The 23,828-nt window shown below is 32.9% G+C and overlaps 2 protein-coding genes across 4 annotated transcripts in view; both read left to right on the top strand.

The window, feature by feature from the left end:
- LOC116845002 (diphthine methyltransferase) overlaps positions 1–3,300 on the top strand; it is a 5,847-nt gene extending 2,547 nt beyond the window's left edge. For both annotated transcript variants that reach the window (XM_032817224.1, XM_032817223.1), the window contains exons 2-4: positions 431–1,069; positions 1,204–1,339; positions 2,832–3,300. In XM_032817224.1, the coding sequence (XP_032673115.1) occupies positions 445–1,069; positions 1,204–1,339; positions 2,832–3,210 (1,140 nt within the window). In that variant the 5' untranslated portion in view covers positions 431–444 and the 3' untranslated portion in view covers positions 3,211–3,300. The remainder of the gene's footprint in view (positions 1–430; positions 1,070–1,203; positions 1,340–2,831) is intronic.
- Positions 3,301–5,166: 1,866 nt separating this feature from the next.
- Positions 5,167–23,828, top strand: part of LOC116844955 — a 37,608-nt gene continuing 18,946 nt past the window's right edge. For both annotated transcript variants that reach the window (XM_032817142.1, XM_032817141.1), the window contains exon 1: positions 5,167–5,326. The gene's annotated coding sequence lies outside the window, so the exon portion shown is untranslated. The remainder of the gene's footprint in view (positions 5,327–23,828) is intronic.

Raw genomic sequence — 23,828 nt, 5'->3', positions numbered from 1 at the left:
TATATATATATATATATATATATATATATATATATATATATATATATATATATATATTATAATACAAATAATGTGACTTCCTATAATTATCATTAATTCATCTAATTGCGGAAACAAGGATAATTTTATAAAATAGTTTATATAAACTAGTACGCAATTAGACATATAGTATTCTACAATTTATTAACGTACCATATAACAATTGTACAAGTCCAACTAGAACCAAAGAATATGTATCGAAAGATTGTAATGTAAGAACAGTATTAATTTGTTTTTATGCTAAATATTGTAATTTATTTATATAGCCAAATAAAATTTTTCTATCGGAAAAGAGGCATGTGTTCCTTTCGATGAAATATTTGTTACAACTTGGACGATTAATAATGGAACTCTTTATAAATGGAAGCTTCAAATTTATCTCTTGTTTCAGATAACTCTCAAAGAATGACGGTGATTTTCCACACTTTGGACACGTTCAACACAGAATTTTCGGCGGACTCTGTCGAATGGTGTCCCGTAGAGCCGTTTCGGGATGTGGTAGTATGCGGAACGTATCAGTTGACCAAGAGCAGCGAGAACGTGGTAACAAGGAGTAACGATGTGTCGAAACGACTTGGGAGGGTTTACATTTTCCGTATAGCGGATGGCGGAAAATTAACGATGTTACAACGAATAGACGTCCCGGCTGTATTGGACATGAAGTGGCTGCATTGCCGAGACAAGGAGAACAGAATACTTCTCTCAATTGTAAATTCCATCGGATATCTGCAAGTGTATCAATTTGAGGGCGATCGAGACGCTGAAACGTTAAGATTAATTGTGGAGCAAAAGATCAGCGATAACGACAACGAAATGTTGGCGCTATCCTTGGACTGGTCCACAGGAAGATGCGTCTCGCATACTTGTATCTCTGATAATCCGCATATCGTCGTCAGCGACTCTCGAGGATGGATATCACGTTTCACATTGCATAGGAATGACTTAACAAGAGACTTATCGTGGCGCGCGCACGACTTCGAGACATGGATCACAGCGTTCGACTATTGGCAGACAAATTCCTTTTACTCTGGTACAAATATATGTAGTTCACAATTATACAAGAAACATTTACACCAGTCTCGTTTAATTTGTCTATTCTTTTCAGGCTGTAGTAAGTGAAAGTCACTCATAAAAATGCACGATCATAGTATCGTCAAATTTCAGGAGGCGATGATTGCAAGTTTCAAGTCTTTGACAGTAGAACAGGGCCTGATCCTGTAGCATGTATCAGAACACACAGTGCCGGTGTGACCAGCATCCACAGCAACGCCAACGCAGAATTTTCGCTCGCAACCGGAAGGTAAAACACCACTCGAACACAAGTCTAAAGTCTGTATTAATAGTCGTTAGTTAAAACTTATCTCAAGTAAGATATTTATTAGATAGTAAGATTATTCGGTATGAATTCAGAGTTAAATGTAAGCTTCTCAGTCGAATCATGATTATACAAATAATATCACATGTAACGATTCATCTGAAAATCTCAGATGTAAATCAGAGTATTTCACAAGTTTCAAGTAACGACTCTATTAAGATAAAAAGTATTATAATTCCCGAATATTTACCTAATCCTGCACATTCTTATTTGTTTTGGTCTTTAAATACAAATATTTAAATCTTTATTTAAATACTTAACATGAAATATATGTATATACTTAATACTTGTGTATATATTTATGTTGAAAATTTAAATATTTATATTTAAATATCGAAACACACAAACAAAAAAAATGTTAAGTACGTGTCCGAGTATTGGTACTTTTACCTTAATACAAGTCTTAAAGCCAATCTCCTAATCTGTTGATAAGCTAACTAACAGTTAAATCACGTATCATTATTTTCCTTCAAATTAGACAAAGATATATACTTTAATTTAATGAGTTTATAAAATAATTTGGAAAAATGAGCTTTTAGACTTATATTAATAGTCGTTACTTGAAAACTCTAATGAAATATTCATATTTGAATTTAAAGTTAGATGTGAGTTTTCTAATGGAATCGCAATTGCAAATACAATGTAATATTTATCATATGATTCAACAGAAAAATTCAGATTTAAAACTGAATTCATATCTGAGCATTTCACTTAAAATTTACCTCAGATAAGGTATTCAGATGTAAATTTAAAGTTAGATATAAATTTTTTAACTGAATCACTTACAAATGCAATGTCATGATGTCGTATGATTCAAATAAGAAATTAAAATCTAACTCTAAATACAAATCGGAGTATCTCATGCTGGGCAAGTTTCAAGTAACGACTATTAATACAAATCTTAAGCCTATATTATTTGAGACACTCTGATATTAATTGCATATTAGAACTGAGTTTTTCAATTAAGTCATTATTATAGATATATAGATATAGATATACAGATATAGTATTATATATACCATACGATTCAATTAAAGAACTTAACTCTCAATTAAAATATAACTACTGTATTTTACAAAAAAAAACTAGTTCCAAGTAACAACTATTAATAGCGAGTTCGGTTGCTTGTCCTAGTGTGTACTGAGTGTGTGCTAAGGCTTGGTTACAATACATTCTTATATTTAAAATCATGTCTTAAATACATATTTAAAAGCATTTTAGCTAATAGAATGATTCGGATGTTGTATATATCATATTACTGGTTAAAAATATTTGAGAATTTATTTAAGACAATCTTTAAATATAATAACATACTATGAACAAGCTTAGTGCGCACTAGTGTAAGCAACCGAATTCGCTATAAGAAACTGCACTATTTCTAATTCCGATCCATAAATCTTTTAACCGAATGTTTCAGTTACGACGAAATTCTAAGATTGTGGGATAAGAGGAACTTCAAACGATCGATGTCTGAGATTGATCTGCGCGGCGGGATCTGGCGCTTGAAGTGGCATCCTTTTTCACGCCGTTACTTACTTGCCGCTTGCATGTACGGCGGCTTCAAGATCGTCGACTGCGGAAACGAGGAGTCGCCGGCAATTGTTAGCGAATACAACGAGCATGAAAGCATATCGTACGGTTGCGATTGGTCGTATTTGGCGAAGGAGAGTATATCCGTCTTAAATATACACGACTCCAAGGACGAAATTGGTGCTTTAGTAGGCACGTGTTCTTTCTACGATCACGTCTTCAAAATTTCTGCGATTTATTCGCAAGATAAGAATTGGCCTCTTTGATGCAAGTAAAACTCAATATACTTTATCGTGTACATAGAGATTTTATAGAAAATACAAGATACATTTAATAAAATAATTAAACAAAGATGATATTCAAGTCTCTTTAACTCAAATATATTTTTTAAATTGTGAAAATCATATTTGTTGATCTCACGCTGTAAATGTCCTCGTATAATCGCAATTTTCATTTAAGGTTTCGCGACGATATTGCTAAAAAATTATGTTAGTTAAATTATGTTAATGATTAATATACAACCATATACAAGTTCTATAAATCTATGCTAAATGTTTATAAATATAATTTACGATGTACAGCTTTGACACTATAGCAAGGGAATATCAATTAAACTTATACAATGTTTAAAAATTCATAAAGAAATAATCATTTTTTGCACTTTGACGTATTAATATTTAGGACTCCTCATGTTAGGCATATGTTTGTAAACATATACATATGCATACGATAGACGCATATTAATGTACACTATTAAAAAAAGAATCATCACATTGCTTTTCTTCATATTGTTATTTATTTTTCGCATTTTTATATCTTGGTAAATACATAAAAAATGTTTAAAAATGTTATAAAAGAAAGAAGAGAAATATTAAGTTTAAATATAGTTGCTATTACAATTACTTGTCATATAAGAAAAACGCAAAGTTACATTGTAACTTCTGAGTTGTTTTTGATCCTGGATTAAATGCAAAAAGAAAGGATAATTTTTAATAATAGATAATTTTTCTTTATACTTCGGTTCTTTACACGTTAAATATAATAGAGAAATATTTTAAGAATCATAAGAAATATTTTATATATGTAGATTTGTTTCTAATTACATTATACGTGATTAATCTTTCTATGTCGTTAAACTCTATTCACAGACAAAAAAGGAAATTCAAGCTAATCTCTGTAATAATTTTAATAAAACTCGCATTATAATGAATTGATACCGCGGAAACTTAAAAAACATTAATTATTTGATTCGTGATTTCTTAACTAAAAAAAATATATTTTTGTATATTCAAATAATTGTTTTTTTTACGAATTGAAATGTGTAATATTTTTAAATTTTTTTTTCTTGTAGACAAATATCGACAAAAAAAATGTTAGAACATTAATTTTTTTAATTTATTTTCAGAAAATTTATAAATTTTTATGAAATTTATGTTTTTACATTAGAAAATTTATGTTAATTTCTATGTAATTTATGTTTTCTATGAAATTCACGTTTATCTTTATATATACAGTATAATGAAATACCCCGAATAACATAATGTCTAAAATCGGGACATAAGATGTCTTACCCCTTGTCCACAACCTTGCTTTAATTCTTAAGTCGTAAGAAATTGACTAACCACAATTCATTATTTTTAAAATAATCGACTGTGTTTGGTCAATTTATTATGGCTTAAAGATCAAAGCAAGGTTATGGACAAAGGGTTAAAGATAACCTTTAAGACGCCTTAAAGACACTTATATGTAAATCGTCTGAAAGACATCTTAAAAATGATCTTTAAGACGTCTTATGTCCCGATTTTAGACATTATATTGTCTAGGACTTAAGTGAAAATTTGCGATTATTTCTTTACACAATTATATTCTACATAATGAAAAATATATCCATAATGTTTCATAAATTTTTATGAGCACTTGCGGAATTTAATAAGCAGGAACGAAAACGACCTTGCTAGTGTGCCAGATTAAATGCCAAAGAGATGTATGGCACGAAAGTTAACCGGTAAGAAAATTGATCAATCGCAATTGATTATTCTTTGACTACGAGAAAAACAATCAATTATAGTTGGTCAAATCGCTTGCCGTTCAAATTTCATAGCTTATGCTTTTTCTCAGTGCGTTCCCAGCCGTAATTTTTTCTATCGTAACGTTCCGCCGATGTTTCGAGGCGCCAGCCGTGAGATGGCAGGTCGAGCGCGGCGCGAGTCGCATTTCACCGCGGACGGTTCGATAAAAATCAGTCGTCGTTGCTCGGCTGCTTCGAAGGGAGCTGTTCGGCCGTTTTCATCGTGTTCGGTGTTTGCGGGCTGCACCGTGACACGATCGTGACTTCAGTGAGCAACTCGTGCGGATCAGCGTCACGGTGAATCTGGAGTGACGGTGAGTAGATCGAGTTGAGCGTAACGTTCCGGATCTTCCGCACCCTGGACGACGAAAATGAGTAGGAGGAGGAGATGGTGGAGGTGGAGGAGGAGGAGGCGGTGGCGGCGGCGGTTCATGCGTTTCCTCAGCGAACTAGGACGTGCCAGGATCAGCTGGTGGCTGCGCGATGCGACGCGGCGTCGCGCGGTCCTGTCGCCGTGGATGACCCAGAAGCGATTTGGCGCGTGTCCTGACCGAAAAAGAGAGACCATCGCGATCCCAAAAGACTGTGACCGGTGTCGTAGCCGAGGTTAGACCGCGGCCAATGCATTTCCGCTGCTGTACGTTATTCGCGCGTGATCATTCGGCGTCTCCTCCGCCGAACGAGCCGACTTCTCTCTGGCTCTCTCAAGCGGAACAGCGCTATATGTCACAACCCTTTTTTGTCTCTCCGAAATAAAAAACATCGCCACGACATAATTACCTGAACACGCAGAGCTCCACTAGACTGGATCATGGTCGCGTGAGAAATTGTACTTTAGATCGACACAATTTTACGCGTCCAGACCGATCTGCGTGTACAGTTCAGCTGCTCGAGTCGCGTTATTTCTTTCCGCGTTGGAGGAAGAATCATAGGACGAGACAGAAGAGATACGGAATTCTTTGTATCGATGCCGAAACGCGCGATATTGCGTGCAGTTTAAAAAGCGTGCGGTCAGTTCTCTTTCAACGAACTTCCTGAACCGGTGTACACCAGTTCAGGAAATTCTTCAAAAAAAACAGATCTACTATTAGCGACTTGCACCAATGTTCCGTTCGATATTTCAATTGCCACTGTATTACCGTTAAAATCATCTCTGGTGTAAGTACGATGTAAATGAGTTACATCTTTAGGAGAAGACATCTGTATGATTATAAAGAGGGAGTTAAAATTCATTTCGCGATATGAAAGGGTTCAGAGCAGAGATACGATGTCGAAACGTTTCTCGACTAAACGTTTTGGAGCATGCATATATCGTTTTTCCACATCCCCTTCGAAGTGCAGGAATGCGGTCTTAATTGACGTAAATTCGCGTGCCGTTTCTGCTCATTTGGACGCTCGTCGTTTCGATAGTCTTCCGCCAAACGTGACGGTTTTACGTGTATGCCGTGCCTCCAATTTCCGACGTCGGTCACAGTTCTCCGCAAATTAAATAGCCGCGCTTCAGTACTGTACTTCGTATCGTTACCTCCTCGACAGATTCGTATTTTTGGGAAGGACGAGAGAACGAAACTTCACTTGTCATTTATCAGCGTCGGGGAAAATTTATTTTGTTCAAACGTGGGCGTATGAATTTCTGCATCAAAATGTGCGCGTGTGAATTCGTCCGAGTCCACGAGACCCCACAGTCTGGTGCTCCAGAGTTAATTTCCGCCATGAATGTGTGTATGTGTGTGTGTGAGAGTCTGTATACTGAGGCGAACCGCGCTGGACATGGCGATTTATTCTCGATTACCTTGTTACAACGCGATCTCCGCTCGACGATGACGGACTTAGCACGCGAAGCAGCTTCTCGTCCTCGTCGATGCGGGAGAAAGAGAGAAAGAGAGAGAAGAACGTGTCGGTGCCGCTTCGACAGGGGCGTTGTCCTCTCGTCGTCATCGGTTGCACGTCCGGCGATCGTCCTTCGCCCTGTGCATTCTTGAAATAGGAAAAAAAGTAAAACAAAAACAGGAAAGAATCCGACTGAGCGATGAGCGTGAATATGCGTGTTGCGTTGATGCTACATTCAGTCCCGTTGACGTTGATGATAACATCGATATATCGAAAGTTCGTAAAGATTAACGACCGCATCATTTCTAGCTACACGTTTTTCGTGACTGACGATTGATCGGGAGTGTGGCAACGTGTCGGAAGCAGAAATGACATTTTGACAGCTTAGAGTTTCGCGTATGTGTTAGTAAAGAGGGTCACCCGCTCACACGCGACGCGCAATCGGCAGAAGAAAAATAAAGATGTTAAGAAGAAAATTAAGATATTAAGAATGAAATTAAGATGTTAAGATGAAAAATAAAGATGTTAAGAATAAAATTCAGAGGTTATTATATAAATATAATTAATTAGAGATATGTATAATTTTGTGATAATCATACAAATTATATGAATAGATTTTAATTTACAATCACGATTTTAATTTACAATCAGTTGTAATTGCTACGTAATTACACAGAAATTTTCCCTATAACTACATGTTCGTACGCAACAGAGAAATTAAAATTAGTTCATATAATAATTTATATAATTATTACAAAATTATATATACCTCTATTTATACACGCATATCTTTATAATTATATTTTATATAATAACCTTTTAATTTTGTCCTTCTTAACATTCTTACTTTTCTTTTACTGATTGCGCATTGTACATGAGCTGGCAATCTTCTTTACTGATACATATTAAACCTTAAACTACTAAAATATCACTTTTGCTTTGAACATGTTCTTACACTCCCGATTAATGAAGAGTCGTAGAAATTAATGTCTTTCTTCCTTCTTAAGAGGTAACATCGCTCTAGCGTCCAAAAATTAAGCATATTTTTGGAGAATCTTTGTGAGCAAACAAAGAAATGAATCAAAAATCCGTTTGGAAAGTTTTATTATACATTATATATATTGTTTTAAAATGTATATTCAAATTTTTATGTTAACATATATTACAAAATAGTGACGCTAAAGCCTTGTCAATGTAAGCGAAACGGGGCTTGCAGCATAAGTGTCGCAAATGTTGATCTAGACAAAAAACAAAAAACCAAAATTTTCTGTCATCTGCATGCCAATAGCTAGAGAAGTACGTGCGGAATTTTTGATATATTGAAAATTACGTATTTTATAAACAATTTTCAACGAAATTTTTAGCGTATAAAATGAAATTTTTTCTTCAAATACGCGCGCATGCCATTTCTATAAAAATAAATATTTAAAAAATTCTCTACGTAATTCTCTCTAGCTATTGACATGTAGATGACGGAAAATTTTGTTTTTTTTGCTCTAGATCAATATTTGCGATACTTATGCTGCAAGTCCCGGAGCCCCGTTCCGAAAAACGCTTATGTTGACAAAGCTCTAGCGCCGTCATTTTGTAATATATGTTAACATAAAATTTTGAATATACATTTTAAAACATGCACAATAAATCCTTCCAAACGGATTTTCGACTTATTTCTTTGTTTACCCACAAAAAAATTTCCAAAAATACGCTTAATTTTCAGACGCTAGAGAAGAGAAGAAAGAAGAAGAGAGTGGTGTTATTCCTTAATATTAATGAAACTGGAACTACAGCTCTTTTTCGCCCAAAAGACTAATGCAGCCTGTCGAAAATTTTTATGAATTTTCGATATCTCGATCTCATGGTCAGCAAACTGAGTGTAGTACACGCAGCTTTATAAATGTCGGTCTATAATAAAATTATTTAAACATTAAATCTTAAAAATTGTCCAATTGCAGTAAAATGTGAGAAGACTATACAATCGATTATGATTAGTCAATTTTTAAAACTTAAAATTTAAATCACCTAATTGTAGACCAAGATTTAATGCCCGAACACACACATTTACTAAGGCTGTGTTCCAATATTCACTGCCAGTACCGAAAATCTGTAGTTAATGTTACTATAGATTTAGTATATGTATACTATAGATTTTCAGTACTGGCGGTGAATATCGTGAACACAACTTAGATTTAGAATTATTAGATATTTTTTACTAACTGTTCCTTTTTACGTATGCATTCATCGTGACTGTAGAGTATTCCTGATATACTTACTCTTCAAATTTTCTTGCTCTTGTTTTTGTAACGGTTCTTGGATGATTTACCTACTATTCAGTGCCAACATCCAGGTTTTCTAAATATATTTTCATTGTATTATCATATTATCACTCATATCATTTTCTTCTTGATTATTCATAATGTATGAGCGGACAAAACACGTTATCTTACGCAAAATAAATATTAAACCATCAAATTATAACGGCTGCTTTCGAGTATCGTTCCCGATTCTTCGGATACTCGAAATCTAATCTTCAATCCGCAATCTCCAATTTCTAATCTAATACGGGCTTTAGCGATCCTGGCTGCTGATCAATCTCTCGTTTACGCGTGAAAACGAATTATTGGTGTCGTGCGTGAAAAGTAGCGTAAGGCGACACAGGACGTAGGACCAAGGGGAGACACGAGGTCGGCTCGTTCGATCGCGCGTTTCTCTTCGTGCTTTCAGCCGCATACAGAAAGATTATTCGCGAGAGAATTGTCGCGATTAATCTAAATGCATGCATATCACTCTTAACCGCGTAGTACCTCCAAATTCGAGATACTAATTCCTAAATGGAAAATGGACATTTTGAGTTGCTCGCTTCTGATATATTAGCACGGGATACAGGATGCATAAAATAATAATAAATATAGTAATTCGATTGAAGGTACAATTCTTTTGTTTAAAAGGTACAAAGCTTCTCGTACATATCTCTGATATACGTAGGTACGAGCATGGACGTAGTATAAATGGACCCTGCATACGGCCAGAAAAGTGAAGCCAACATGTAGAAAGAGACCATAGACATAATATACATAGATTCCGCATACAGTTAGAAAAGAGAAGCCAATATGTACAGCCCCTCTGTTCTCTGTCTCTTTCTCCACAGACAAAGTGTGTAATAAGATTTAAGTAAGACTTTTACTTGCCAGTCTAGTCGGGGTGTTGTTGCGCTCTATAATATTATGGAAACGAGAAATGGATGCACGCGCAATAAAAAAGTGACAAAATAGGAAGAAAACTATAGCCTCTCTATTCTCGCTCTCTTTCTAGATGTTGGCTTCACTCTATCAGACGACAGAACATAGGGCATTCGGAGTCCATGTATACTATGTCCATGAGTATGAGATACCCGGCGTTACAAATGTACCGCCAACACGGTAGCGAGAGATCGTCATATAAGGATACATTATATAAGCATAGGTCGTCAGAACATCGTCGGAATCGTTGGGAACCGCGTGCCTCTTAATCATCAGATTAAACAACGTTTTCTTAGCGCGGTTGGGACATGGATGGTACTGATCAGTTGCCGGCTTGAGATATAGACCAATACTTATAATACATTATTTTATATCGTGTAAGTTCTGACAATTAAAGATCTTCTAATTTGGTACTATCTTCGCTTCTGTTTTTGACTTATGTTCCTTATAATTATGTAGGGTTTTTCAATGTATACCGCCAATTTTTGGTGATACTTGCTTAAGGGGACTAAAGGGTCAGACTGCTTGAAAATAGTTTTTGACAATTTTTTATAACAAACTGAATAAATATGCGAGTGTTATTTTAGCGCGTATTTATGCAACATATAAAGAGAAGAAAAATATAATTTTAATTAACAAATACTCAATATAAATATATGGTACATGCAGTTAAAATATATTTCGTTTTTTTTTCAAGGTCGTCATTTTGCAGTAATATCTTGACTCTTGGTAGTTCAATTAAGCTGAATTTTAGGTAGAAAATTTCCGTAAGCTTGTCATTATCGGATGAACCACTGACAAATTCATAAAAATATTTAATTTTGAAATATTAATTTTTTTACTATAAAAGAACTTTTTTGCTATAAAAGAACTAAAAATTTTAATAATATTCCCTTAAAATACTTGCGAATTTGTTAACTTTTGTTCAATTTCTATTATAGTGGTTCACCCAATAATGACAAGCTTACGGAAATTTTCTACCTAAAATTCAGTTTAATTAAACTACCGAGAGTCAAGATATTACTGCAAAATGACGACCTTGAAAAAAAACGAAATATATTTTAACTGCATGTACCATATATTTATATTGAGTATTTGTTCATCAAAATTATATTTTTTTTCTCTTTATATGTTCTATAAATACGCGCTAAAATAACACTTTCGCATATTTATTCAGTTTGTTATAAAAAATTGTCAAAAACAAGCACGATTTTCAGGCAATCTGACCCTCTAATCCCCTTAAGAGTGTACGCGGCGTCTAACCGTATGCCGTGAGAATCGAAGCGTCACGCTTATGTATTTGTCGGCGGCTGTAAACATGCGAGAAGAATTTTCATCCGTTAGAAATAGAATTCAGCGTTGGACGGATAAAATTCGAGCAAGTAGCGTACGAAACTGCACCGCTATCCACGCATGGGAGACCGGAGATAGTTGTAACAGAGCCAGACTGTAACAAGGTTTTCTCAAAGAGACAGATATAATTTGGCAGCAACTTTGTCCACTTGTACGTAGATAGACCTTCATGATCATTACAACGTAAAACAATCGATGATAAAAACTTCACGATTATTTTAATTGCACTTGAGACAGATATACTCTATTGAATTGATTATTAAATTTGCATAATACAATGATGAAAGTTCTATGTTACATGTAGCAAGAAATTTTTATTCAAAGCTACTCTTAGATTGTCATATTACATTTTGCATAGGGTAAATTCGGATAAGATGGCCATACTTTTTTAAAATGCAAAAAAAATACATTTCTTATTATTATTTCTTAATAGCGTTTGGTAAATTACTTCACTGAAGCCTACAGTACATAATATCATCAAAATTAAAAGGAAACTTCAGTGAAATTATTTATTACAAAAGTATCAAAACATGAGCATTGGCCATCTTACCTAAATGTTTAAGGCAAGATGGCCCATACATATTTTATGTTCAAGATTCTGCACCTATTATTTTATAAAATAATGAAAAAACCAATTTGACACATTTATTTTAGTATAGGATATTTAATACATATTATTTATGAAAAATATAAAACAGAAACCTCTGTTACAAAACAAATTCTAAATCCAATTTTTGATCAAAACATATTGCAGATTTAATTACTGTAATATTGAAAGTAATTTTTGAAATATAACGATTTTTGCTTTATAAATGTTAGAATGATAGTGGACTATCTTACCCAAAATGTGAGTGAAAGACAGTTATAATAGTACTTATAAACAAATAGTGAAAATAAAAATGCATGTTATATTACAATTTACATGCCATGTTAGATACATGCTTTATGTATCTAACATTGATTGCGATAGCTTAACTGTAATTTATTTGACATTACAGCAAGTTTTAGTGGATACATGAGAAATTTTACAGGTAGTCGAAAATAAAAATATAGTATAATATTCATAATCTTACTATTTCAAAAAATGTACGCATATACACTACGATAAATATCGATTGTCTTTGTAATTAAACACAATGTTTTGCAATTATTAGAGGAATTACAACCTATGGCCATCTTTCCGGTATGGCCATCATATCCGAGTTTACTCTAATATTATTTGTAGCAAATTTTAATAATTTTTTTTATATTCTTGTATTTATATTTCGTCATTTTATGTAATAAATATGAATGTCATGAAAGAGAGAGAGAGAGAGAGAGAGAGAGCCATTTATAAAAGATGCAACCTTTACAAATCGTCTGGTAAAATTACTATCAAATTGACACTGTCAAATAGACACACCTGTCTATATCAGTAAAGATTGCGCCCCTTATGAGTGATTCATATGACATTTGTATTTATCACGTAGAATGACGAAAAAGGTATATAAAAAGAATGATCAAAATTTACTTAAAACAATACATCAGACATGTAAAATATAAATTTTGCACGTATGAAAGTCTCAATATAACTTTTACTAAATTTATAGCTGGATTAATATAATACAAAATGGATTAATATAATATAAAATTTTTGTTATTGTGTGATGTAAATTTAATAATCAATTCGATACAGTTATTTGCTTCATAAATGTAATGTAAAATGTTGTAAAATTTCCAACATCGATTGTTTCTCACCATGATAATCATGAACGTTTATCTGAGTATTTCATATAAACGGATAAAAATAGAATATTACAGAGACAAAAAATATCTCCCATCTCGTGAGGTAACGATCCTAATTATGGGCCATTTAAGGTTAGGGTGACTTTTATTTATTTATATAAATTTGTCGATCGAACGTTAAAGCTCCTAGGTATTCTTTGCGACCATATTGAATCGTGGAGTCAGAGATAAGAAGTAAATTTGAAAATTCTTGCGTGCTATTTTCAATTTAAAAAATATTTGAATAAAAAGAACATTTTAAATTGCCTGAGTATACTTGTAAAATGGTCCAAAAACTATTCTATTTCCTTGATAGTCAAATTCTATATCTTTGATAATTATAAAATTAACACGACAAAATTATGAGGAAATATGAATCAAAAAAAGAGGTTGCGTGTCATATTATTTTTACGGCTATTTATTGACTGTCAGGAGTAAAGAATAGTTTCTGGGTCATTTTACAAGTATGCTCAAGCGATCAAAAGTGTTCTTTCATACGAATATCTTTTTATTTGAAAATAGCATTGCAAGAATTCAGGTTATACATTTCCTCGCTTCTAACGTCATCAATCGAAAGTTCAGTGGTAAGCGACCAGGAACTTTAAAAGAAACTGTTAATACCGATATAAGTATCAAACATCATAGTTTTAAAGCAAAATTATTAAACTTTGAATTAATTCTAAATTAAAAAAATAATAATTGCAAATGTTTATATATGAGTCGCAAAATTTGAAAATTCTTGCGTGCTATTTTTAAATAAAAAGATATTTGGATAAAAAGAACATTTAAAATCGCCTGAGTATACTTGTAAAATGCTCCGAAAACTATTCTGTTTCCTTGACAGTCAATAAAAAGTCAAGTAAAATAAATTAGCAAATTATTTCGTGTCTCTATAATTATACGATACGGATTATACGATACCTAATTTTTTATTAATAATATTTATATATTCACATTGTGTTTTATAAAGGAAGTCAAGAATATAAAAAATCTTATTCTGTGTTTTCATTGTGCGTACTTCTTTAATACATTAATAAATCAAAAAGTACGACTAAGTTTTAGCCTTATTTTATGACATTCGAAATCTTAAATTGTTTTTTTATAAAATTGTAACTAATTTATAAATGGATTAAAGATATATGAGTACATCAAAGTAATACGCCTCTTATCATGTAGAAGAAAATAGTGCAAAAAGATACGTATTCTATTGAGATAAATAGTATTGTTAGGACCTTTATAGGAAGCGTATAGAAAATGTTGCAAGAAATGTGAAATGAAAGTTTTTATTAATAAAATAATATGAATTATAAATGCAAATAAATATAATATAATAATGAATTATAAGTAATATTTATTAATTTAAAACAAGATGACTTTTACCAAGCTCCGATTAACTTAATCGTCGATCTTTTTGGGCCATTTTCTCCCAAATAGTAAAGCGCATCATTTTGATATTTATATATCTTTAAGCTACTCATGAATAGCTATAATTTCGTGAGAAAATAATTTAAGATTTAGAATGCCACAACATGGAATTAAAAGCTAATGAGAGTTTGGCTGCTCTCTTTCACCCGAAATTGGTACTCAATTCGCGTAATTGGCCTTATTCTGCCTCGTCTCTTATAAAATGAGAACATCGTCACAGCCCCCAGTCTCCTCTACGCGCTCACGAAGCGTTTTCATCGCGTATCGCGCGATCTCTCCTCTCCTCTCCTTTCTTCTCCTCTGCTCGAGAATATCCCGTTTCGCATCCTTCTTCCATCGCGCTTGACGCTGCACTCCTGTCGTTTTTTCGCAGCCTTTCTTTCTGCCTCGCATCTGGCGGCGACGTGCTTACCTACGTGTGTGGTGGACGATAGAGAGACAACGGTGAGCACGTGTGCGCCGTGCGAGAACGTCCGGATCTCCCCGGATGGATCCCGTGTGCGCGCCTTTCGCGAGAGTGCGAATTCGCGGTCTTGCGCGTTACGAGATAATTCTCTCTCAACGCGAACGCCCGGACGACAGACTCGCTCGCGGATTAATGACCGAGCATCGTCGCTACGCGAAAGTCGGGCTCTTGAGAGGCTTCGGCTTGAGCATGTGTCAGCTTTGAATCACGAGTCGCGCGGCCTCGCCGCAAAACATAATATCGTATCCCTACAATAATATCGTATCCAGAGCTTATCGGTCATCGCGCCACTTCTTGCTCTTATTTGCCACCCATTGGGTTTCAAGAACAGAGTTGGCAAAATTCTACATTTTTTTAATAAAACCTATACCAGTGGTAAAAACCGGTATTTTCCGAAAAAAAACCGGCCAAAACTGGTCTTTTCTGTCAAAAATGATAAAGAAAATATGTAGGTATGAGATAATGTAAGGAAACCAATAGATTTTATATTACTTTATTCACTGCAAAAGCCAGAAAGCTCATACAAATCACAAAAGGGTACACATACACACATTGTGCTCAGAAATTGTCTTTAGATGTATTATATGTTATTATTTTGATATGAAATTACTTTGAGATAAAAATAAAAATGAATAGTAAATGAATTTTTTTTTAATTTCTTTAACATTTTACTTTAATTCTTATAATTTGTTTAATTTTAATGTCAAGTTAAAGAATGTAACATAGCGAATTGTACCAATTTATGAATAATATTAATAAATAATAAAGAATTGAATTCATATTAAAATATTTTAGAAAAAAATTTTTCTGAAGCTATTATACCTGCGCATACCTATTACATCCGCAATACTGCAAGACTGTCCAAAAAACAAGAGAAAACCGTATTAAATTATGCAGCGGATTATCACCTAATTTTTTATCGTTAACTAGTTAACTAGTTTTATCGTTAATTATATCTTTTCAAGCAGAAGCTAAGCTCTTTCTAAAATAATTCTCTCTTTAAAAAGCCAGAAATATAAATGCCAGAATGTGATGGAAAGCATTAAATAAAAATGATTATCTTCACGCAAAATTTATTATTTTTGGCATGCACTTATTTAACGGCGATTATTACATAACTTTTATAAGTAACAGTCTTTAGTTACTAACAATATTAAAAACATAATATTCTCTTCTATGAATTTGTTGACGGGGAAATGTCTAAAGAAACGTTGCCAGTATACTAACTAAAAGCTTGTTTGTAAAGTTTTAAATAATTATATTTTATCGAAAATACATTTGAAAATATACTAAATTTTACACGTATGTAAAATTAACCCTCCTCTTTAGAATAAGCTAAGAAAGATAATAGAAATCAATAGAATATTTGCTTTATGATTTTGAAAGTTATGATTTTTTTCGTAAGTAGGACATATATGCTCCGAAAATATGAAAACATTAAAAAAGTAAACCATGTGTTACTAATGTAACAAAAATAAATTCTACGGGAAGATGATCATTTTTATTTAACGCTTTTCACCACATTTTGATATTTATATTTCTGGCTTTTTAAAAAAAGAATGATTTTAGAAAGAGTTTAGCTTCTGCTTGGAAAGGATATAATGTTAGGAATTAATATTTTGGAATCTATTTATTGTTAGAACAAAAAGGAAGCGTTCGGATTTTACAGATGTATTCAATCGATTGCAGGTTTCATTTTATGGGTATATATTTTTATTTCAACCTACTTTGCAAGAATTTTTAGCGTATATTTTCTCACCTCTGACGTCATTAATCGAAAGTTCCTCGGCGAAAGACCAAGAATCTTAACCGTAATATTATTCCGATTTTAAGGCTCCTGACCTCTCGCATTGTCTATCTCTTTTTTAATGACGTCAGAAACGAGAAAATGCATACTAAAAATTCTTGCAAAATACGTTAAAATAAAAATATATATCCATAAAATAACACTTGCAATAAATTAAATAAATTTGTAAGATATTCCATGCACTTCCCTTTTACTCTAACAATCAATAATTTATTGTAAATTAAGCTAAATAGAAATAGGCAAAGAAATAGGTTAAGAAGATGAATTGTATGCCATGTTAATTTACGAAAAATTATTGATTGTTAGAGAAAAAGGGAAATGCACGGAATATTTTACAAATTTGTTTAATCAATTGCAAATGTTACTTTATGGATATAACGTTTTTATTTTAACATATTTTGCAAAGATTTTTAGCATGCATTTTCTCGCTTCTAACGTCATTAAAAAGAGAGACAATGCGAGGAGCCAAGAGTCTTAATGAAATTTAGAGAAAAGTATCTGTGTCTGGAAAAAAACATTATGATTTCCACTTTTTCTCACACTAAATACATAAACAGAATACATGGCCAACTAACTGTAAACACTACTTGTAAGAACGACGATTGACCATTCGTTGTCTTATCATCAAACAAAAAAAATCAGGATCTTTGAAATGACGAGAATTATTCCTGTCGTTGGAAAGTAGCCGCCGCTCGTCTCTCCCTCCTTTCTCTGCTTCTTCACGCGATTTCGTTGAAACACAGTGAAATCGCATTCTGAAAAAAAAAGCGAGGAGAGGGACGTGACGTCATCAGCACCGCATGTACCATATATATACTGCAATCGCAAAGGGGTGACTACGAAGGGCGCGAACGTGAAAGAAACGGGACGAGAGAACAGGGACACGCACGATGAAAGGACGAACTTGAATCCGAGTGTCATATTGTCGCCGGATCTCTCGTTTGTTACGAGCTAGACTGTTACGAGCGAGTACTAGAGCCGGTTGCGAATATTTCGTGTGAACGAGGCAACGGATATTTCAGGGTTGCTCGTCGTTCTCGTGGAAATTTTTTCTCACCTCGACGCCTTTGACGGGATTCACGCGCTTTGAATTTCACGCATTATGTTTCTACTAAACATGAATAGCGTCCAGGTACTCTTCGTATTCCCGCGCCCTGCTTTCCCTCCTTTGGCTTCCTACTCGAAGATGTGTTCGTGTAACATTGACTCTTAACCATTTGAATTATAGTGAAACGCTAGCGCCTATTTTTTTCTTTATTTTTAGTGATTTTAATTAACTCATCGGTAGACACGGTCGATTATATTATTACTATACATTTTCTCATTAACGTACATAAACATAAAGAACTAAAAAAATAAATAAAAAATAATTTGATGTTTAATCATATGTTATATATTATTATTATATATATTATATATATTAACATTATAAGAGAATAAAAATAAACAAAGCACTTTTTCAGACAAAAATATTTTTGAGGCTAACTATTAAGAATCGATATATTGAAACATTAACAGTTTATTAAGGACAATTAACAACATTTTACATATTTTAAAAAATTTTTTGTAAGTTCTGTAAGTTTATATTTTTACTATAAACTATTGAAATATTAATAATATATTTATTGCAAATCTCTTGTCAAAAACACAAATGTTTCTTTCTCATACAAAGGATATATCGTCGTTATTTCCATATAATACTAAGAGCGAGATTTTGAAAACTTACCATATTGGACTCGTCATTTCGAATTTTAACCTTTTAACCTCAAATTCGTAATCGACGATCTCAAAATCTCTCATATGCCAAAAATTTGAAGAAACTATTGAAAAATAAAATGTATGGCTCAAAGAAAAAGGAAGGGAGAAAAAATTATGTGTGGCAATGTAATCTATCATTAGGTTCTGTTAGTGTGAAAAATGACAATTTGCAAGCATTAAATAATAATAAGAATGAGAGGAGTGTCAGCAAAGAGCTGCTAAATAGAGTAGATATATGAGACTAGCAAAATAAATAAAAATATAATTATTACCTCTATCCTTCTATATGAAATTGCACGCGCTGATATACGTATTTGCAGGTTATCCTATAACCATTATACAATACTTTAATAGTTTATCCTGAAGTCGAAAATTCCGAACAGCACATATTAGTTGACCAACGATTGGCTATAGATTCTATATTGACTACTGTAAATCTAATATTGACCTAATGCTTTGTGGTACTAGGGATTCTAAAAATGTTCAGGTATCAATACTTTTGGAGTTATAAGGCAATGAAAAAAGTGACCTTCACGTGAACTAAACTTCAGTAAAAAAAACCAAATAAATAATAAAATTAAATGTTTTATCTAGTTTTATATGTGGAGTAATAAAATTATAACTGAAATCTTAGTTATAAAGATATTATACAATGCTAAACATTGAACAGTTGCGAGAAATAATAACTTTTCTCGACATTTTCGTATTAAAATGTTTGACTCTAATTGAACTCCAAAATACTATCCAAAATAGATAGAGTATTACGCAATAGTTTGGGGACGCTTTGTACATGACATAATGTGTGAAAATCACAAAGAACCTTGTCTATTTTGAGTCCCTCGGGACTAGTATATATTTTATTATTTCAGCTACAGTTGCCAAGAAGGAGATTTGGTTTATAAAATTTTCCTTAACTACACTCATCCGTCCATAGCTTATATTAAAATCGTTAACTATCCTCATCCTGATATCACAATAGTTACCGTTTACAAATATCACAAATATCACAATTTAAATTTCCATTCTTTAACTTATCACTATATCACAGTCATTGCCTTATCCAACCCGTCTTATCTTATACTTACTTATTTATACTTATATTTACCGATTTATCACAACTTTATATTATTACTTCCCTGCCCTTTCTCTCAAAGATATAACCATAATTTATTCATTTGACAATTTATATATTTCTATTGTCATTTCTATTTTTTTTCCTCTTTAACCTTTCTTAACCTCCTGTCTTTTTTTCTCCAAAGCTTTCCCATTATATTACCCTTAATCTCATCTAGCTCATCATCCCATATCTTTCTCCATACTTCACTATCATCGCCTATCTCTTCAAACCATCCTTTTATAATCTGACACATATTTACATAATATCTTACACAATTTTGATTTTTCCCGCATAAAATATACAAATCTTATCTGTTTCTTCTTTCCAATATTTTTATTTATCTCTAGCATATTTCCACACTTTAATTTGGCTAAAGCTCTCACTCCTTTACTCATTCTTAACCTATTCAATTTCTCCTTCCTCAGATAAGACTACATTCTTCTTTCATTATTTTTTTATATTTCTTAGATCCGGTTGTATCAACGTTATTTTGGCTTTAAGTGAAACTTAAACATGTATCTATCTTTATCTTTCTAAATAAATAAATAAAGACAGACACATATGTAAATTTCGCTTAAAGCTAAAACAACATTGGTGTAATCGGGTCTTATTATAATATTTTGTTCTTGTAGCTAAATAAAAAGTATAAATCACATGTATATTCGATAGAGGAATAATAAACTATTGAAAATCAGCATGATTTAATAATAATAAATAAGACAGATAGTAGAGTTACTTTAGAGTTGGTATTCCAAAAAATTAATGTTATCCGTTATCACGGGTCATTATTACGGGGAAGTATTGATGATCAAGGTGAATGCCGAGAAATCTAAAAAAAAAATGTTATTTAGTACATTTTTCAATGTTTCAAAGAGTGTATCTTTAAACAACGTCGACTTAAAAGTTGTGTGTATGAAAGCTTTTGATTCTCTTACAATAATCTTCCATTTTAGGTGAGTTTCGTTACTAGTTACAAGAGGTCCAAAGTACATGTAGAAATAGGCAAGATTGTTTATTTCATTTGTGCATTATCTTGAGAAAAAGAAGACTACTATTAAAAGACAAAACAATCAAATTCTAAAGAGACTTAGGGACTCTTAAAGCTTCGGGACTACAAACTTTCTATAGGGATGTCATAAAAAAGTAGTTAGACAATTTAAAAGGAACTTTAAGTCGTCTTGTCGAACGCCTCTGAAACTCACAGGAGGATCGGTTTTTCCTTCCTGACAAATTCTCTTTTTCTTTTTACAATTCACAAATACTGTGAACATATTGCGTTGGAACTTTGCAATTACAAAGGACAGGGAGAATCGGTGAATCATGATTCGCGACGAGCCCTCCCTGCGGACCCTATGTGATACTTTACATTAGACGTCTACACTCGAACACGTTCCTCTACTCGAGAGGGAAAGATATAGCGGCAAAAACTCGGTCTTTTCCACGGAGCTGATCAGATAAAATAGAATAGCGTGGCATGCGCGCGCGCTATAGTTTATTCGATGTAGCGTTTTAGCGTTTTTGTCCTATAAATGAATACTACTCCCCGTGAGCAGTATTACAGCGACATTCCTCTATGAGACGTACTCTCCTCGCGCTATCCCACATATGAATGAGATCCATTCATCCCGTCTATATTCTTATCATATGATAACAGCCAATGCGGCTTTTGTATTTAGTTATGCCATCGCGATGCCTGTCGATGGTGAAATTTATAATCGCCGTGCCCCCTTTTTGAGCTTTTTATTTAATTACTTTCTAAACGATATATATTCCATTTCGACTGAACGATAAATACATTTGGATGATTGAGTAAAATTAATTTTACACACATTAACTTAATTGTTTGCATTTGCGCAATACTTCATTCGTTAATATTTTACTCTATTGATATTACAATCGTTATAACCGCATTATAAAAAAAAGGAATTTATTGTAACAACTAGAATTGAGTTCAGCGAACTCAGTTTCTAAATTGTATGTAGGCGAACTAATTAATTCTTTCAGCATAATTTTGATGTTTTTGTAATCGCTTATTTGTATCAAACGAGCTAAGCTTTTGGTAAAATTAATTAACCACGATGTTGATTTGACTATCCCAAAAAATAACAGTAGCCAAATGAGTTGTTATGTGTAGTAACGAGTAAAAGATTTAACTCAACTTTTCTGCCAAATTGAATGAGCTATATATATTATCAAAGAGAATAATATAATATTTTATTAAATTCTTTCTTTATGTGATATGTACCGTGATTAATCTAAACTATCTTGTTTACTATACGTCCGCCTAGCTGCCCCCCCCCCCCACTTAATGCAAAATGAACGCAGACGATATATAATAATGCGCTATTTATATGCTCTTCGAAAATGAAACGCAAAAATTTTGCGCTCTTTTAATTACGATAAAATAAAATTTTTCAGTGGAGGGGCTAGGTGGGCTACCAGTTAGCCCCCCCCCCCCACTTATAAATAATTATTTTTTCAGCAAAACAAATAGGTAGGAATTATGCGTTAATTATGCGCTTTTACATTCAGGCAAATTCGATTTTTGCGCTGCAAATCCTTAAGGGATTTTTATCTTATTGTAAAATCTTGAAATTCCCTTAAGATGAAAGAGATCATTAAACCACTTACGAAAGATAAATCTACGATTTATTATTTATTAAAGGACTTTTGTCTATGGTAATTATTTGATAAAATTTGGAAAGGGTTAGGATATTATAATTCATTTGTTCTTGGTAAGATGGAGTGATATTAATAAGTAATCTCGAATGACAGTTAAAAACAGATTTATCTTTCATAAATTTAACAATTACTTTTATTTTAAGGGAATTTCAGGACGATTTCGCAACAAGAAAGAAATTAAGGATTGCAGCGCAAAAATCGAAATTGCCTGGATATAAGAGCGGATAAGTCGTAAATTCATTGTATATAATAGAGTTAGCGATCTTTTTCATTTTTAAGAAAAAGAAAATCGTTTTCTGGCGATTATGTCATTTACCGCGTCAAGAGAGAAGTCCCTTAAGGGTTGCAGCGCAAAAATCAAATTTGCCTGAATGTAAGAGCGCATAATTCCTACCTATTTGTTTTACTGAAAAAGTAATTATTTATAAGTGGGGGAGGCTAACTGGTAGCCCACCTAGCCTCTCCACTAAAAAAATTTTATTTTATCGTAACTAAAAGAGCGCAAAATTTTTGCATTTCATTTTCGAAGAGCACATAAATTAAGAGCGCATTATTATATATCGTCTGCGTTTATTTTGCAAGTGGGGGACCAGCTAGGTGGACGTGTTTACTATCTAAAAGAAATTAACAATTTCACCTTAACAATAAAAAATATAATAATTCACCGAAAATAGGCAGAAGTCAGAATAAAACTTAAAACGAGGCAGATTTTTAGGATGGACAGTCAAATTCCAGGCAGTACACGCTTACGTATCATATTAAGCTTCAAGTGATGAAGCTTGCTCACTTATATTCCTCCACGACGAAAATTTATCTGCGAGCGAACGAAGTGCCCAATGCAACCTGTCAATGGCCGCTAAGTCGTATACTCGAACTCTGCTTATTGTAACTTATTCAATAATTTTGAGGAAACTGTTGTAATGATCTTTTCTAATTGAACAAATCTTGCAAATGTCTAATTATTAAAGACATTATTTAATATACTTATCGTCTGATTTATTTCCATTACTTATATTATGCAGTTAGATTAACTTTTAGTTAGTTGAAAGAACACTTCTGTATAATTATATGTCCGTATAACTGTATTTCAATTTCTATTAACATTTTATTTTTGACTACATTTTTAGTTGAAATTTCTGTATTAAATCGTTAAACTTAATTTTTATTTAATTTTACTTGATTGTATATACAGTTAATGCAATTAAATTTGCTCAACCCAGTGACTTTATCCGTTTTACTCGATTTTTTCTCAGTGCACGTAGAGCGTGATGTTAATATTAAAAATCGTTGTGCTCTATCTCTCTCTCTACTCTTCCTTCCTTCCTTCTCTCTCTCTCTCTCTCTCTCTCTCTCTCTCTCTCTCTCTCTCTCTCTCTCT

This window comes from Odontomachus brunneus, unplaced genomic scaffold (genome assembly GCF_010583005.1).
Source record: "Odontomachus brunneus isolate Ranch 3 - 2012 unplaced genomic scaffold, Obru_v1 Obru_scaffold_048, whole genome shotgun sequence".
Classification (NCBI taxonomy): Eukaryota; Metazoa; Arthropoda; class Insecta; order Hymenoptera; family Formicidae; genus Odontomachus; species Odontomachus brunneus.
Note: the sequence above shows the minus strand (reverse complement) of the source record. Positions and strands in the feature narration are given on the sequence as shown.